General features: G+C 33.9%; 1 protein-coding gene across 34 annotated transcripts in view; it reads left to right on the forward strand.

The window, feature by feature from the left end:
• Positions 1–17,817, forward strand: part of LOC123542726 (uncharacterized PE-PGRS family protein PE_PGRS3-like) — an 84,239-nt gene that overhangs the window by 34,103 nt on the left and 32,319 nt on the right. For 23 of the 34 annotated variants that reach the window (XM_053531963.1, XM_053531950.1, XM_053531957.1 and 20 more), the window contains 11 exons: positions 610–1,020; positions 1,528–1,542; positions 3,457–5,034; positions 5,727–5,831; positions 6,750–6,785; positions 8,001–8,018; positions 11,311–11,475; positions 13,429–13,653; positions 13,912–14,043; positions 16,064–16,087; positions 16,740–16,781. In XM_053531963.1, coding sequence (XP_053387938.1) covers positions 610–1,020; positions 1,528–1,542; positions 3,457–5,034; positions 5,727–5,831; positions 6,750–6,785; positions 8,001–8,018; positions 11,311–11,475; positions 13,429–13,653; positions 13,912–14,043; positions 16,064–16,087; positions 16,740–16,781 — 2,751 coding nt within the window. The remainder of the gene's footprint in view (positions 1–609; positions 1,021–1,527; positions 1,543–3,456; positions 5,035–5,726; positions 5,832–6,749; positions 6,786–8,000; positions 8,019–11,310; positions 11,476–13,428; positions 13,654–13,911; positions 14,044–16,063; positions 16,088–16,739; positions 16,782–17,817) is intronic. The other 11 variants (XM_053531980.1, XM_053531981.1, XM_053531978.1 and 8 more) reach the window with 8 other exon arrangements.

Raw genomic sequence — 17,817 nt, forward strand, 5'->3', positions numbered from 1 at the left:
AGGTTTCATGTAACTGATATCTTAGACAATTTGCATGTAAACATTCTTTTTAAATAAATAAGATATCTATTTAGAAGATCTTTGTCGTTTCTTTATTATTATTAATGGGTGGCTCGATTATTTTTTAATCAAAAGTTGTTTATGACAAAGGATGGATCAGTATGATAACAAGTAAGTCAGCTGTTAACTTAACCTTTACCATGCTAAATTTCAAACATGGACTGGTCCATTATTCAGTTTGGGCAGTACCATTAATTATTCAAAGGGGTGTTTTGAACATTTTCTGACTGAAAAGCGAACAGTGCGGACCATGATCAGCCTGCACGGGCGTGCAGGCTTGTCTTGGGCTGCATTGGTCGCAAAGGCAAACTCACCTGCTGCCAGCAGACTAAAGGATAAAGTTTACCTTTGTAATCTGTATGTCATGTTTTCATTATCATATACACTTAACTTTCGAAAATGAATTTAACCATAATTTGTTTGAATCTATTTGAATATCTGTAACGTCTAGGAAATAATTCTTGCTGTAAAATATATACTATTCGTTACCTTTAGACAGCTTTTTGATTAGAGATTATATTAGTCACGTGATTCCCATAATTTTACCAGGGGCTGCCTACATGCCAGGTGGCGCTATGAGCGGTCTTGGCTCAATGGGTCCAATGGGTGGTGGTGGGCTTACCGGCGTTTCCAGATTCATGGAACCTACCAACTGGGAAGTCGAGTTAGCTGTTCACAATGTGAATGCTGCAACAACTGAGGCAGAAGCCGCTAAGGCTGCTGCCGCTGTTTACAGAATAGGACTCGACGCCCCAGATGCGGTGGTTAGTGCTTTTGAAGAAAAGGTCGCAAGGCTAAGGAATCCTAACTGGACCGGAAGAAACCCTCCTCCTCTTCCAAGGACATTTAGGCCAATGTCCTTCATTATAAGAGCTTGGAAAGAACTACAGACTCTTGCTAATGCACAAGCAGCTGCTCAAAACGCAGCTGCTGCTAATGCAGCTAGAGGACCTCCACCAGGTAATTATCAAAATTTTAGTTTTGTATCAAGCATAAAAGTCACGTGGTCTCTCCTAACAGGGACTTCAGATACTAACTATACATGTTATTTGCTTTTCTTTCTGTCTGCTTACAAAATAGGCCCTAGCAAAATTAGCACTAAATTAATGTTTTATGTATGTTTACTATAGTTTCTTCAATTTAGCTGTTACGGTAAAGACCTATCTCGGCTTTAAATCTGTCAATGCATCTATAAAGATCATGAACTATTCAAAAACTTGGATGCACATAATTATCGTTGTTATGGTGCTTAGTAATGACGTAAAGCTATTAAAGGGTCAGTAACTAGACAGTTTACTTAATCATGCAGTTTTTCAAGATCAAACACACGTTACAAAGCACTTAAAGAGTGCATATTTCCCATATGCGCTAAAATCTAAATTATACTTGTTTTAAACATTATATAATGACTCTGATTTTTCAAGAATTTGCAATGTCAAAAAATAATAATAATTTCTTTCACTACAGTGATGTTATTTGGAGGTACAAACTAGTGCAATTTTCTTGTTAACTGAGATTTTCAATGAAAATATCTGAGATTACCAATAAAATATTAAGCTTTTTAAGTCCAGCTTTATTTTAAAGTCTCTTTTCTTAAACTAATTTTGAAAGTAATCAAAGTGAGCCTTGATTAAATAAACAAAACAAGGATAACATACATTTGCATGTGTATTCAACAGACTTGATATGTGAAGTATAAATAACCAAAATTCTAAGTAAACTCTCTGTAGATTTATTGTTAATCTCAGTTTTACAATTACGTCATAGTATGTTATTGTGACGTATATAAATGCATGCTGGCAAACGTATATAAATTTAGCTTACTTATATCATAATAAACCTGGCAGTGAATACTTTAGAAAACTGTGTTTTCACGTCCACAATAGAACTACCAGTCTGCACTTTCTCATCTGAATGCAGCGCAGGTTAAATGTACGCAATTCTGTTTCTTCTAAATTAAAAGAAGTATGTTATTTTGTTTTCTCCATCAGGATTTGGAAGAATGTTTTAATTGGTCCTCACCTGTCACGTGTCACATGGAAAATTGATTGGTCGACACCATGTGACACTTACCAGCTCACGGTGAACGAGTAGAATTAGTTGAATGACTAGATTGACATTGTACTTCGTGTGGGCTTAGCAATAAATATAATGTTACCTAGTTAAACCTTCTAGTTCTGTTTTAACTCGTAGATAGAAGATATATTCTCACTAAACGTAACATAAAACGTCTACTTGTTTTGAAACAGTCGCAAATTTAGTATCTTTATACCAAATGCATCTATGTATATGGTTACTGGACAGTAGATATTAGAATTTCGAGTGAGTAAAGTGTTGCCAAAGTTTAAAAAAGTCACATTTATAAAGTATAATTCTTATTTTGCATAGCATTTAGACCAGAAAAACATTCCTTATGTTATAAAATAAAATATTTACTGTACTGGCATTCCTTGTCAAATGCCACATACTACAGGAACTTATTTGTCTGATTTCTAAAACGGAAGTAACATGAGATAAATGTACTCTCCCTACAATTCAACAAAATTTATGAGTTTAAAATGAGTGATTATCCTATTCTGTGTTGCTCTAAATTTGGATCTGGAGCCACATTTGTATTGGCCTGTGTATGTTTCGTGTCTAACTGAAACCATTTATTTAGCTGATATTATATGAAATTTCATTGCATATCTGCAATGACTGACTCATATGTCATATGGGGGTACGAAATTGTCTGTCCTTAGCACATGTACTTTTAAAATGTAATTTATGAAAAGGTTTTACTACTGCAATTAAATTAAATTTGTCTTTGTCTCTCGTTTGCCCCGGTGATAGGTCATTGCTTTTCATCTGAGATACAAAGTAAATGCATGGTATTAAGGTTATCAACAAAACTGCACCAGATAGATGTGCCACAGAATTATGTTCCCCTATGTAACTATACAAACAATGATCACGTCAACGATAATACCCTTCAAGTAAAAACGAATGTTATACTGTATGCATGATATTTATGTAATGTTGAATACATAGCAATATTTATGTACATTTGTACGCTTGTTGTATAATGGCATTTGGACTCTTCGCAACAACCCTGTCAACATAAGCCATATCTTTTGCACAGTTATGTCGTAAGTAAATCACGCCGTAAATATTTATCAACTACCTGAATACATTGTAATATTTATGTCTTTTTAATTTTGTCTGTGTAAAAAGAAAGAATGATTATAAAATTATTGATATTTTCACATAACAATTTTAAGTTTTTATCTTTCAACTATTTTGAAAAATATCGTATTTAATTGACATATTCATAATTTATATGCTATATATTCATATACGGAAGAATCATTTAATCACATTTACACAGTTAGCTAGCGATGCATTGTTACCTTACAGGAGCTCCTCCTAAACCAGCGCCAGCAAAAACAACTAGAAAACGACCATCAATAGCACCTAAAGTCAAGACACCTAAACGCAAAAGCCCTCCGCCTACGCGAGCCCAAGTTGAGATGCAACTTAGAATGCAAGAGCAGCAAGCTGCTTCTGGGAATTCTTATTTCAATAACTTCGTTCAACAGAATAGACGGAATTCACCTCCGCCGCCAGCTCCTCGGTTTCCAAACTTACCTAACTACAATATGAATTCAGCCCAAATGTCACGACCTATTGGACCAAGATACCAGTTGTCTTCACATCAAAGAACACCATCAAACCAACCAAGGTACCATACAAATGCTCCTCGTCCAAACACGCAGCAACCATTTAGAAGACCGAATCAGTTCAAACCGATGAATCGAGTTGACCCGTTTTTAAACGGCGGACCAAGAAAAACAGCGGTACCCCCGGTTCCTCCAACAAGGCAGACGGATATGTTTAAGAATGTTAATGGAAAAACTACACACAAATCATCAGCAACATCAAATGCAGGAATTGTAACAATTGAAGAATTGTTTGGAAAACGTACAACAACCACCTCTACTAAGCCACCAGTTCCATCCGCCAAGCCCAAAACTTCAGCTCCCAGGTATCACACACCACCTGTCATACACAAATCCCCCAAACAGAGGACTAGATATCCAGCTGAAATACTAAAGCCGCCACCAAAATCAGACGGAATCCCAAAGCCCCCTTCGGTTATAACAGCAACTACCAAGAAAATACCTAGACCATCATCAATAAAACGTCCAGGGTTAAGGGAGCATGTAAAATCATCAGTTCGACCAACACGTGTAGATAGATATGGTCCGACCAATCCAGTTCCTAGTGCCACGCCTCCGACGCCGAAACAGCGAAAAGCGACGGGTTTTGTCAGGGATAGCGTTCAGTTGAGAAAAGTACCTAGTCCAACGTTCAAACCAACAGAAAAACGGCCAGCGGTTAGCCCTTCTAAGCTCACCCGCTTACAACAGCGGTATCCAGGTCTAAAATACAAAAGATCGTCAAAACAGCATATTACGCATCTACAGCAGAAGCAAAACCATCAACAACAGCTTGATTACTATGAAGGGACTCAAAATCCAGCAAGAATGCCTATCGATGAGCCCTTTGCAGATATCAAAAGTGCAAGCGCCATCCCTAGTCCAAGATACTCAGTAATTAATGCTCAGAATAAACCAAAACCCAAGAGTCTAAGAACATTTAAAAAGTCCCATCAAATCTGGTCACCATCTGGTAATCTTGGTTTAGGTATAAATAACATATTAAAATCGTCGATTATAGTAGACGGTCTAGAAAGTGTTCCCATACCGACTAAATCCACCGTACCACCTCCACCTCCTCCAACAACTACAACAACCACAACAACAACCACACCGAAACCAACAACAACAACAACAACAACTTTAGCCCCTACAACAACAACTTTAGCCCCTACAACAACAACTACTACTACAACACAAAAACCTACAACGACCACAACGACCACAACAACTACCAGATCACCACCTACCACTAGAGTTAAGTCTACAACAACAAGTAAGTTAAAAATAAACGCGTAAACGCGAAAACAGTCGGAGTTTCCACTACAGCCTTTGTAGATTCTTTAAATCTAAAGAAAGATATCATTGATGGTACTTATCAGATCATGACATCAAATATACGATATGATGGAGTAAAGACTGATTTTGGTGCTTCTTACATGGTAAGTAATTATATGCATGCTACTGAAAATATGTAAATCATATTTATCGCTATCATATCGTTAAAGCGCGCGTGTTAAAATTATGTTATAGCACGGTCGTCGAAAAATTAGAGCGGCCGTGGAGCGAGATGAACGTAAAACGCCTAGACGTATAGGTAAACTTCGCATTACAATTTTTCCACTACACATCACGACACATTTGTATAGAAATACTAACCGAATTTACAGCCGTATATTCAATTTTATGGATAAAAATTGTATTAAACATCCCTAATTGTATAGAAGTATCTTCCCAGTATATGCAAACTAACTATAAACAGGACTACATTATGTGTTATTTCTGTTGCAGTAACAAATGGTACAGTTCTGATGGGTTCATTTATCTATTTTATAAGACATTACTTTAACTTCTTAAGTAATAAATGTTTAAAAATATGAAAAAAAGACGCAACCTGTTTTCAATGCAATTTGGTTTTATAGATATATATAACATCTAACATAATATCTGTCGTGTTCGCACATGTAGCTGTATCAAAGACGAAACCTCCAGCACCGACAGATGCATCAGCAACCAAAGCGGGAACCCAGCTTTCATCACAGGATAAGCTTAAAGAGTTAGAAAACTTGTTACGTAAGTAAATGTCGTTCTTTAAAATGCAATTTCCATTAAACATTATGCAGACTAAGAGTGAGTATTTTTGACCAATGGACCGTTGTCCGAAGTCTCCTGTGGTATTTTTGCTACTGAGGCGATGCCTCATTGTGTTGATGTATTTGTTTGTTTAGTCCTAGAAGTCACTATGATAAACTTTGGCTGTGTCTCTTTGTGTGTACAACAATCTTATTCACACGGTTTAAGGGTTTTGCGTAATTAGAACATGGCTTTTCCTGTTGGGGTTCAGTTCAGTACTTGTTCTCCTGCAAAATCGAATGTGAGATACACTATTATAATTAAACATTAAGGAATAAAGTATGAATGCTTGTTTTCACAAAATCATTTAATTCGATCAATTGAATGAAAACTTGCTACGTTAGCACAATTCATGTTCGCACCATATCAGGAACTATTTCCTTGTTTTGTTCTTAAATTACGAGGGTTCATATAGAATCAAGCGGACAAAAAATTAAAGATACTGATAATAAAATAAACACCTAAAAGTGTCAAAAGTAAACGTACATTAGCTTTCATACGATAAAAGATTTAAGAGATGCATAACTTGATTAACATGTTCGATGCACATATTTCATATGTGTTAATAGAAGAAAAAACACACACAAGGAGAAATATCCAACTTATTTCGAAAATAACAGTTTTATGTCACTTGTGAAATATTAGTATGTTTTGAGGCGAAAATGGAAACATGCATAGAGATTTCTCTTGTATTATGTGTCTTTCTTATCCTGTGTGATAATTGTTTGTCACCCTTGGGAAATGGTATGTATGAACGGTTAAACATAACAAATATGATATCTATAGTACTCTGTATATGCTTACGTCTTTGTAAAGATAGGCTTTTATTATCTATAAAATCTCCGTTTCTATCCGCAGGTGGAATTTCCCCTGGGGAACTAGAAAGCCTAGTCAGTAAGTACCCTTTATTTTATTTGTTTTGTCATGTATGTATATAATAACTAAACGTTAGATCAGACTATTTTTGTGTTCGTGGGCCCGATTAAAAGGCAATGGTTTGTGGTAAAATGTGTGCGGATATACATCGTCGAACTATATAAATGAATCATTTGAAAGCAAAACTTCGAGTTCGATTCCTGTATATTACAATGGACAGTTCTTGTTGCAGTCCAACACTTAATTGTATTTTCGTGAAAACGTGTAGGCTAAATATGTATGGGTGCAACTTAGCTTTAAACATGATCTGGTGTAAGCTTAACATTGGAAACGTGTAAGCTAAATTGATTTGGGTGCACTTGAGCTTCAAACAGGAACTAGTGTAAGCTAAACATTAAACTCAAGTATGCTAATTTTTCTCTTGGTGCACTTAACTTTCAAAGATGAAAGTCAAAAACCTGTCATATATATCTTGTTACCGATAAAAGAAATGTACCCATTTCTGAAATAATCAAAACATTTCATGTAAGAGTCCTTTGAAAATTACCATCCTTTTTTATTTTTGAATTAGAACTAAATCTTCTTTTAGAGCAATTTATTTAGTAATTGTATATAACATATTTTGACATTACATAGTTTTATCTCCTTTTTTCCTAGTTTGATTCTTTTTGTTTATATGATTTAACCCGTAAAATTTTGTTAATGAGCTAATTCTTCATAAAAATGACTTATTGTAATTATCTAGTATGTCTTTGAAGTCGTTAATTACGTGACTGAACTTTAAATTTTATTTATGCTTCAAATTTGAATTTACATTTGTCATCAGTACTTTTTGTGAAGCTTATTGATGGAATAATAATAGAATTATGTAGCAAGTAGAATAGAAATTGCCTTGCTGATGATGTACATTTAATATAGAGTAATCTTGGAGTAGGTAGATCTAATTTAGGGTTTTGGCGGAAACGCTGCTGGTTTGCAGAAATGATCGTTTGATCAGGTACAATCAGATGAGAAGTCGGTCATCAGTGTTTGTTTTGATACTGTATCAAAACTATTTCGTAAAAAAAATTCCAGTTTCATAAGATAAAGTATGCTAACCGGATGTAGACAAAACGGAAGTAGATGGAACGGAAGTATATATAATTGGAAAAAGACTCACCGGAAGTAGAGAACATAAAATTGACTTTAGAAAGAAAAGTATAGTACAATACATTTAATTTACATTTGTCTTAGAATCCGGACATCTGACAAGTAGGTTACAATTTTGTAGATTATTTTACAAAGGCGGGTACAGGGTAAATTAACACTTGAAAGATGTGGCTGAATAAAACAATTAAGAAAAAAGAAAACAGCATATAAAGGGCTTCCTCTGAAGTGAATATAAATACAGAAAAACAGTATTACTTTTATGTGAAAGAGTTCCGCTGCCACATAAATGGAAAATATTTGTTTTGTTCTTTTCTGCGCTGATTAGACATGAATTTTCAGATCAATTCTTGATAAACAAATGTTTTTTTATGGAATCTGTTCTACGTATATCACCTACTGGCATTTTGTTGAGTTTCAGCTGTATTAAGGTTGTGTACCCGTAATGAAAATCGGCGAATTACGTCCAATTACGTGATCTAATATCATTCTTCGGCATTTTTTTGGCTGTTATTGTGTCTCTCACAGTCACATGGATTTTAATACCAACCGGTGAATGACAAAATAACGTACGTGATCTAACGGAAATTGTCGATTGTAATAACGGGTTCACTACCGTAAGCCGCGACTAACAAATTTATAGATTTTATTTGTAATACATTTATAACAATAACAGTTCATTTCAGTAATGATAATAACCTTTAATTCATTAATAATAAAAACAATTAATTAATTTATGAAGGAGCTCTTTAATTCATTTTATGGTAAGAATTATGATGAAGGATAACAAATATTTTACTTTTCGTTATGAGCCTATCAACATCGTGTTACACATAGTATGCGTACATTCAAACGTAACTTTAATACCATTTTCTGATTTTAAGGTAGTGGAACTCGGCAATTTCTGTATGGCTAGTTATTCTCGTTTGGCAGTTCGGCATTCTTCAGATGTAGAATGATATAAACTAATGCGCATGTGACCGGAAAATGCCGAATTCACATGCAGCGATTACGTAATTTGCCGACTGTCATTATAGGTTAACTGTTAACTGACTACTAGTATACACACCGTAATGTGTAATGATCATATGTAGGAAATATGATAAAAATGCCATAATTTATGCGAAAACATGACCAAACTTACTCAATTGTCATTATTATGAATTATGAATTAGATTTAGCTATGAGTTTGTCTTGAGAAGAGACATCCTGGCACTTTTTTGTCATTCGTTGTGTAGAGGATATAATATCACGGCAACTTAAACATTTCCATTAAGTTAGATATGTCCTGGCCGCTTAGAGTATATCCGGTAAGTCTTATCTACAGAAGTCATCCTCCCGATGGCCATATTATCTGACTACTAGGAACTGTGTTTTATAGATTTTTAGAGTGATGTCAGGATCTAATTGTTGTCTAAGGAATGAAACAGATCAGTAGTGTGGTCTGGTACCCAGCCCTATTGAAATTATCCATCGTGGATAGGAATCTAGAAAGGCTTTCCATTGTCGTATATATCTATTACGTGACATTTCTGTCTGCACCAGGTTTTATTTAGAAGTTTTAAACATTCCAGAACACTACTTGTTTTCACTCCATTGACTTATTTTGCAGTATCTTTTGTGTAATAAAAGGAATGTGATCGATTAGTCAGTATTCATAGAATTCCATGGTCGCTGAGAGTCGTTCCGATAGGTCTCTTTAAGATATGAAAGTCCACCGAGAGTATTTCCGATATGTCTTTTTAAAATGTAGAAGTTCATTGTCGCTGTCGAGAGTCTTTCCGATATGTCTGTATAAAATATGAAAGTACATGCACGTCGAGAGACTCCACGATATGTCTTTATAAAATGTAGAAGTTCATAGTCGTCGTCGAGAGTGTTTCCGATAAGTCTTTATAAAATGTAGAAGTTCATGGTCGTCTAGGGTCTTTCCGATATATCTTTATAAAATATAGAAGTCCATGGTCGCTGAGAGTCTTTCCGATAAGTCTTTATAATTTATGATATAGAAGTCCATACTCGCCAAGAGTTTTTCCGATATATCTGCATGAAATATAGAAATCCACGGTCGCCGACAGTCTTTCCGATATGCCTGTTATCAGTAACTGTCCACTGAATAATTTCAAGTCTTCCTAATAGTAGACAGCTTTTCTTGTTGCAGATATACAAAAGTATGGCAATAGGTGAACTAGCTTTGAATTATGTCTGTAAAAATCGTATCAAGTCTCTTGCAATCAAAGTATGACGAAGTAAACAATTGGAATTCGATTTATGAAATGTGGCCATTATATCAATTTTAGTAGTGTCGACTTTTGGTGCTTTAGCATGTGTAGAAAATAGGTGGAAATGTAAAGTAACGTGAAAGAGTTGAAAATACTTAAATTCACTAATTAGAAAACCACGCTATTAAGAATACATTTGTACATTAGAGAATTGCATCAGTTTTTAATTATGTGAGACATCCATAAAAATCTTAAATTTTTTTTATTAAATGCTTAATCTAGAATTGCATAATAATTGATTACAATTTTGTCATTAACGCACTAACCTAAAGCTTCTTGGTTGGTATAAATATACACTAAAATGAATGTTGAAGCATGCAATAGATTAAAAAAGTTTCACTTTCAGATTGTGCAATGATCGTCGGCGGCTTAATGACAGTTCGAAATTCTATATTAAAAAACATTAGGCGGCATTGAAAGTGGCTTTTCCTGTTGGATTTGTCCTTTTCTATGGAATGTTTTATGAATGTTATTTTTTGAACGCCATTAATAAATGGCTATTTATAGATATTTAGCAGTCACGCGGTGAGGTTTTGAGAACATGTTTATATTTTGATAAATCAACTCCTATGTTTAACCTTAACATGACTTCAGGCTATCCGGTCAAGAATTAATTGGACATTTATTGATACGTTCAATGCAATACACCCATAATCAATAATCGATTAAAATCTATTTTCTAATGTTGTGGTGGAAAACGCGACAATGTTGCAATAAAAAGCATGAAATATGGCCAAAAACATAAAACAAAAAGTAATAACTTTACCGTAATTAATGGCTGGCATGATTTCCTTGTTTGCCATGAAAGCTTGATTAATAACTATGATGTCGTATATAAAGGTAAATCATTTCATCTTCTTTGCATAATTCTGTCGGAAGATTTCCGACAGGATCTATGTGAATATTTATTTACGCTCATGAACAATTTTCCACTTCACAAAACAATTGTTTTATATAATTTATGCTAAGCTTACAACATTGTTTAATTGTCTACATATTTTCAGACTGGCAACACAGTTACCTTACACTGCCCATTTTATTATAAAAAGCGTCCAGCATATACAACAGAATAAACAGAATTCGGTAAATGTTAATTACTCTTTGTTTTATGATAGATATTATCAAAGCTAAGGCTACTGGAGGTCCGGCAGCACCAGTTGAACAAGGTCCACCGCCCCCACAACCTCAACCACGCCAACAACAACCACGCGAACAGCCTCCAGCACCGTATGAGCCACCAAGACGTCAGCCACCAAGCGGTTACATTCCCCCACCCCCAGGTAATATTAGTATTATTCTATGTAATCTGTGGACGGCGGTTTACTATGCATGTTGCCCTGATTAATACGCATATAATGCACAGAAAAATTCGGGTATGGCAAATTTCGGATAAAAAAAAAAGTTCCGAATCTTCTTCAAAGAGCACCTTCAGTCTGTATTAACAAAAAATGGTTTGTTTACACGTCTTTTATGCAACAGATGTAGAAGCGGTTGTTATCTTCGGGTTTTAACTTTATACATAATTGTTAAGATTAATTCCTTGCGCAGCATATTTATGATTATGTATGCGATTTTATTTACATACATGTACTTTCTTTAAAGGTGAAGGGCTTAATTAAAGCAGCATATCAAATATAAAATAATTGTATGCAAAAAAATGCTCTTAAAGTTAATTCCCTTGGCCGCAATTGAGACCAGAATAACATAAAAAAGCATCTGAGATTGAAATGCAATCAAGGTAGTGGACCCGTAATTGCAATGTCCGAATAACTACGTACTCTCTATAAGTAATGCGGCATACCTTGGAGGTGAATATAGCTCAAGCTCAAGTTCAAGCTAGTACATGGCTTTCTGTTTAAACACGGAGAATTACGAAACCACATACGGAGAATACCGAATGTAACGAAAAATTCCGAAACAGCATACGGAGAATACCGAATGTAACGGAGAATTCCGAAACCGCATACGGAAAATACCGAATGTAACGGAAAATTTCGAAACAGCATTACGGAGAATACCGAATTTAACGGAGAATTCCGAAACCGCATACGGAGAGTACCGAATGTAACGGAAAATTCCGAAACATCATACGGAGAGTACCGAATGTAACGGAGAATTCCGAAACCGCATACGGAGAATACCGAATGTAACGGAGAATTCCGAAATCGCGTACAGAGAATACCTAATGGTTCATTTGTCGATACGGGACAACTACCTTAAGGAATTTTTTATTTAAGATTTATATATGCACACTATTTCTTTTGAAATGTTTAAACAGCTTCTTGTGTGAGCTTCTTGTCTAGACATTTACTTAATTTTATTATTTGGTCTTAAGTTTGCGGCAAGGGGAGATCAGTAATAATATTTATGTTTAACCTTTTTTAACATTTCCCGTTTCCGGTTATAATTCATGTTTATTCAGTCCCACGTAAGGACTGGTCGTTCTATGTTCGGGGTTATAAAACAGGATAGGAAGACCAGTCCAGCAGTTAATTGGTGGATTCTGATATAACTTTTGAAATAAAACGATTGAAAAATTGTATTCTAAGAACGTAATTTTGCATGGAAGTTTCTTGTTGTTTCAAGAAAACATCTGTGCTTTTAGAAATAGCCATGACCGGAAGCGGGTGCATTTATTTGGAACCCCTTCTTGCAGTGTTTACTGTAGTTTACTAACATACATGTATTCTTATAAATATTTGTTTTAGTAACTTAGAAATAGTACAGACATCAGCAAATCTCGTACTGTACTGACATGAACCATGGTGTTGGTCAAACAATGTCGTCATTTCCTCCTAAGTAATATGATTTTTTTTTTCGGACAACACACGGAAATGTCATCATATTACGATAGTTGCCGATGTCTTAAATAAGTCTTATAACTTAGTATATACCAGTAGTTATTGTGTTTTTCGCGGGAGTTTGATTTTCGCTTTTCTTTCGCTCCGTTCCAATATCTCTTACTGATGTACACATACAGCATGTTGTGAAAGGGAATTTTGTTGTGGAATAACAATTCCATTACTAACAGCTATAAACCTACACTATAACAGGTAACTCTGTTTGTTATTATTTTTCGTTCAAAATTATTTTCGTCGGTTTTTAATTTCGTCTACATTTACACCTTCAGAGTTTCGCGAAAATTAAACTCGCGTGATCTGTTTAACCACTTTGTTTGATATGCAAGTAATTATGTTTTTGGCATGCATAATCATATTATTCTCTTATTCTAGGCTCAGATAACATGGGACCATCCCGGGAAATGAGAATGGGCCCACCTCCACCAAACCGAGGACCACAAAGAGGACCACCTCCTCAAGGATACAGAGGCAATAATGGACCACCTATGGGTAATAATCAAGGAGGTCATGATAACCAGATGCCACCATGGGCAAGAAACGGACCTCAAATGGGTGGACCACAAAGGGGAGGGCCACCAATGGGCGGGCCACCAATGAGTAAGTAAATTAAAACTTATTGTGAAATAATTAATATGATAACATCATTTGTAATGATATTCTTCTTGCATAGTTTGGTAAATGAGATATTGCCTGAGAAGGGATGTTCTTGTCTAGACATTGTTTGAAACATATTACAGCTTATCTTAAACATGAAAAACATTAGTAAAATAGAACGCAACAGTACAAAGGTCTCTTTATATGACACTATTACGGTACCCAGGAACGTAACAAAAATATTGCCATCCGCTATTAAAGGAGGACCACCAGGCCGTGGCGGACCAATGGGACCAGGTGGGCCAATGGGAATGGGTCCAGGTGGACAGAGAGGACCAGGAGGCCCAGGTGGCCTCGACCCCAACAATCCTCAGGTGGCACGACTTATTAGAGGTACGTTTGAAACAGCGACATTTCTTTATTATTGTTATAAAATTGAGTATCTAACCTTTGTCTAAATATGACGCATCTTATGTATTGAATATTCCTACGATCCTACCGGGCCAAACTAAGGTATGTTTAATGACGCATTTGCGTATTTTGATCACCCTATTAGATACAGCTACAAAGGGATACCTCTTAAAATTTGGATTACAATGATATATGTTATTTTGTGTCGACTTATTTATTTATTGAATTTAGGTTTTAGTTTTATTTATTTAGTATCCTTTGACAATTCATAACTCACTTAAATCATCATTGAAATGTTTAGATGAAAGGGTTTTAAAGTTTATTTACAATACTTCTAAAATTACCATTGTTCTATTATTTTGATTAACATTAAATAGATCTTATGTTTTGGGTTAAGATTTCAAGTCAGTATTCGTGTATTCTATGTGCCTTCAGATCTCAAGCGTCATAATTTCCAAGGGTATGCTGAATTTATGTCAATGTCCTGTTGCAATGAGACCTTTTCAAACTCGTAGATGATTTCTTTACAGACCACTAAATTTACGTGTTTTGCAAACTCTTAAAGTTTTAGGGTTTTCGCAAATGTATTTATGAGAAACAAAACTGGATATGACATTGTCTTTGTATTAGTAATAAAACCAAGATACTTATTTTATACAAGGTCTTTAAGAAAGTGTTGACCTAGTGATTTATTTTTTATTTACCTTTGAAGAAGATCGACATTGGTCCAAATTGAGATATGGTTCAAACACATTTCCTTAGTATTTCATGATAATCAGTTGAAAAGTGTTGTGAATTTTTTCAGTGTTGACCTCATTTTGACTCGGAGATAAGTACAAGGATCTGTAGTACGCTCAATGACGTTTTTCTTCGGCTGTTTTTATCATACTCACTTACATTTTTGCAAAATGTATTTGATTATAACAATATTCTCTACAATTTGACTTTACTACTTCTTTCTTACAATAATCACTAAGATATTTAAATATGCTCATTCTTTCTTACAATGCAAATGCATTTGCAAATCTTCCAAATGCATTTTGACAACACGCATATAGTATTTTTACAATATTGTCAGATATATATAACTATTCTCAAACATTATCACAACAAAGCCGATGATATTTCACCACTCATACTTTTTACATTAATTCCAAAAATATTTGACTATACTCATACTTTCTTACAACAAAAGCCAAAAATATCTGATAATGTTTAGCATACTTTCTTACAATAATGTCAAGATATTTGACTATATTAATTCTTTCTTACAAAAAAAAAAACAAAACAAAGACATGTGTCTATATTTATCATATCTTCTAACAATAATGCCAAAGATATTATACTCATAATTGTTTTACGAAAATGCTTAAGATATTTGATTTATACGTTTTTACAATAATGCCCCAAAAAAATATTGGTCTACTCTCATTATCTCCACATCATAATGCCAAAGTTAATTCACTCTACTCATACGTCCTTGAAATAATGCCAAAGATATTTGACTATATTTATATTGTTCAAAATATTGCAAACTTTATTTGACTATATTCATATTTTTCATAATAATGCAAACAGTATTTGACTATATTCTTATTTTTCATAATAATGCAAACTGTATTTGACTATATTCTTATTTTTCATAATAATGCAAACTGTATTTGACTATATTCTTATTTTTCATAATAATTCAAATTATATTTGACTATATTGATATTTTTCATAATAATGCAAACTACATTTGACTATATTCATATTTTTCATAATAATGCAAACTACATTTGACTATATTGATATTTTTCATAATAATGCAAACTTTATTTGACTATATTGATATTTTTCATAATATTGCAAACTTTATTTGACTATATTTATATTTTTCATATTAATGCAAACTATATTTGACTATATTCTTATTTTTTGCAAACTATATTTGACTATATTCATATTTTTCATAATAATGCAAACTATATTTGACTATTTCAATCATACTTCCTTACAGTTATATCAAAGAGAATACCCGACAGTAAGCCAAAGGATTGATTAATTGCTCTTTTTCTTTTTTTGCTTTATATAACTCGATTAGTAGATGTGAATGTTCTACAAGATTGCTCAATAATTAGTGGCTGTTTAAGAAATTAAACATTTCGCTGTGTTTGGTTAAGAACTGGCTGTTGTAATTGTATGTATTTCAGATTTTGTGACTTATATATATTTCTGTACTAATGCTTACATTAGTTACCTCCAATGGCAAATAACAATTGCTTATTAACATTAGACATTTAACATGTCATTTTTGTAAAATGTTGTGATGAAGTATGAAGGAAAGTCGACAGGTATTACCTTTAAGTTAAATACGAGGGAAGTTCCAAAGATAGTAAAAAAGCGTATAAAATCAAACATTCATTAATGCTTTACATTTTTAAAACTTGATCAGTAACGTACTTAGCAGTTTACGTAATGTTTTCTGTTACAGTATGTATTTACTGATTTGAACAGTTTAGGTTTTCCGTGAATATTCGTAACGAATTTCTACTATAAGAAGGCAGCATACCTATGTTTATTCATTTAACCCTATGTTTATTATTCATTACATAATTGTCATAACATTTATCTGGAACAACCCTCGTTTAATAGCATCTCTGTTGAATACTAATGAAAATAAATCAAAATTTCAGACCAGAACAATGCTGGGTCGGGCGGTCAATCTAGTACGAAGAGTAAATTTTGCATTTGGATAACAAATCAGTTTAGATATAGTTCATCCTTCCCTGCCAAAATACGCAATTTACAAATTTTATTTTACGTCATCTGATTGCATTACTTAAAAATGTTTTGTTTGTATCGCTGCTGATACTGCTTTATTAACCGTAGCCCTCTTGGTTATCAATTACAATGATCAGCGTTACTTATCTAATCGCTTCGTTATATTAGTATGTCTTATATACAGATTGATTTGATTATTTCGATTTTTTTTTTGCGAGAGATATTGTGTACATGGCTGACAGGATGTAATATATCCAAGTTGTCTTTGTTGCCTATACACTCGTCGAATAAACACACTCGCAAACACTAGCAGACACTTGCACAATTAAAGTCTCATACTTTCCAGTCAAAAGATACTTCTAGTGAATTGTTATGTTATCTTTATTTTACAATGTTATTAACACAAACGATCAGGTACTATCTTTATCAATTCAGCTTAAACGGCACTACTGTTTAGTATATTTATTCATCAATTCTTAATTATTTGCATTTTTAATGTAGACAGCATAATGTTCATACGATTGACAACAGTATGTGACTTTATATTCACAAAGATATACACATTTCAGAAAAAAAGATATTCACCTTCACTGACAAAAGAAAACACTTTTTGAATGGCTTGCCAATCAATAGTCGAAATCTTTGCTAGTGGTCCGAAGGGTATTACAAGACAAAAATTCATTTTCACTGATTTTATTTTCAAATTATTGACATTAGCCCAGTAAAGATGTGTTTAATACAGACTGGTCATATGGCACAAACTATAGATCGACGATTTATACAAGGGGTCATTACAGATTTGGTCTTTCAAAATTTTGCAAGTCACTTATATTTATTTGCTTATCTCACGCTTATTCTGTCGCTTTGAGTCATTTTCATAACAGTAAGGGTCATTTTCCCGGCGACATATAATTGTAGAAGTAATCAAACATACTACATTCTATTTTTCGTAAAATGCAAACTTTCTGTTTTATTCGTCTAGTTTTGTAG

The sequence above is a fragment of the Mercenaria mercenaria genome, chromosome 19 (assembly GCF_021730395.1).
Source record: "Mercenaria mercenaria strain notata chromosome 19, MADL_Memer_1, whole genome shotgun sequence".
NCBI lineage: Eukaryota > Metazoa > Mollusca > Bivalvia > Venerida > Veneridae > Mercenaria > Mercenaria mercenaria.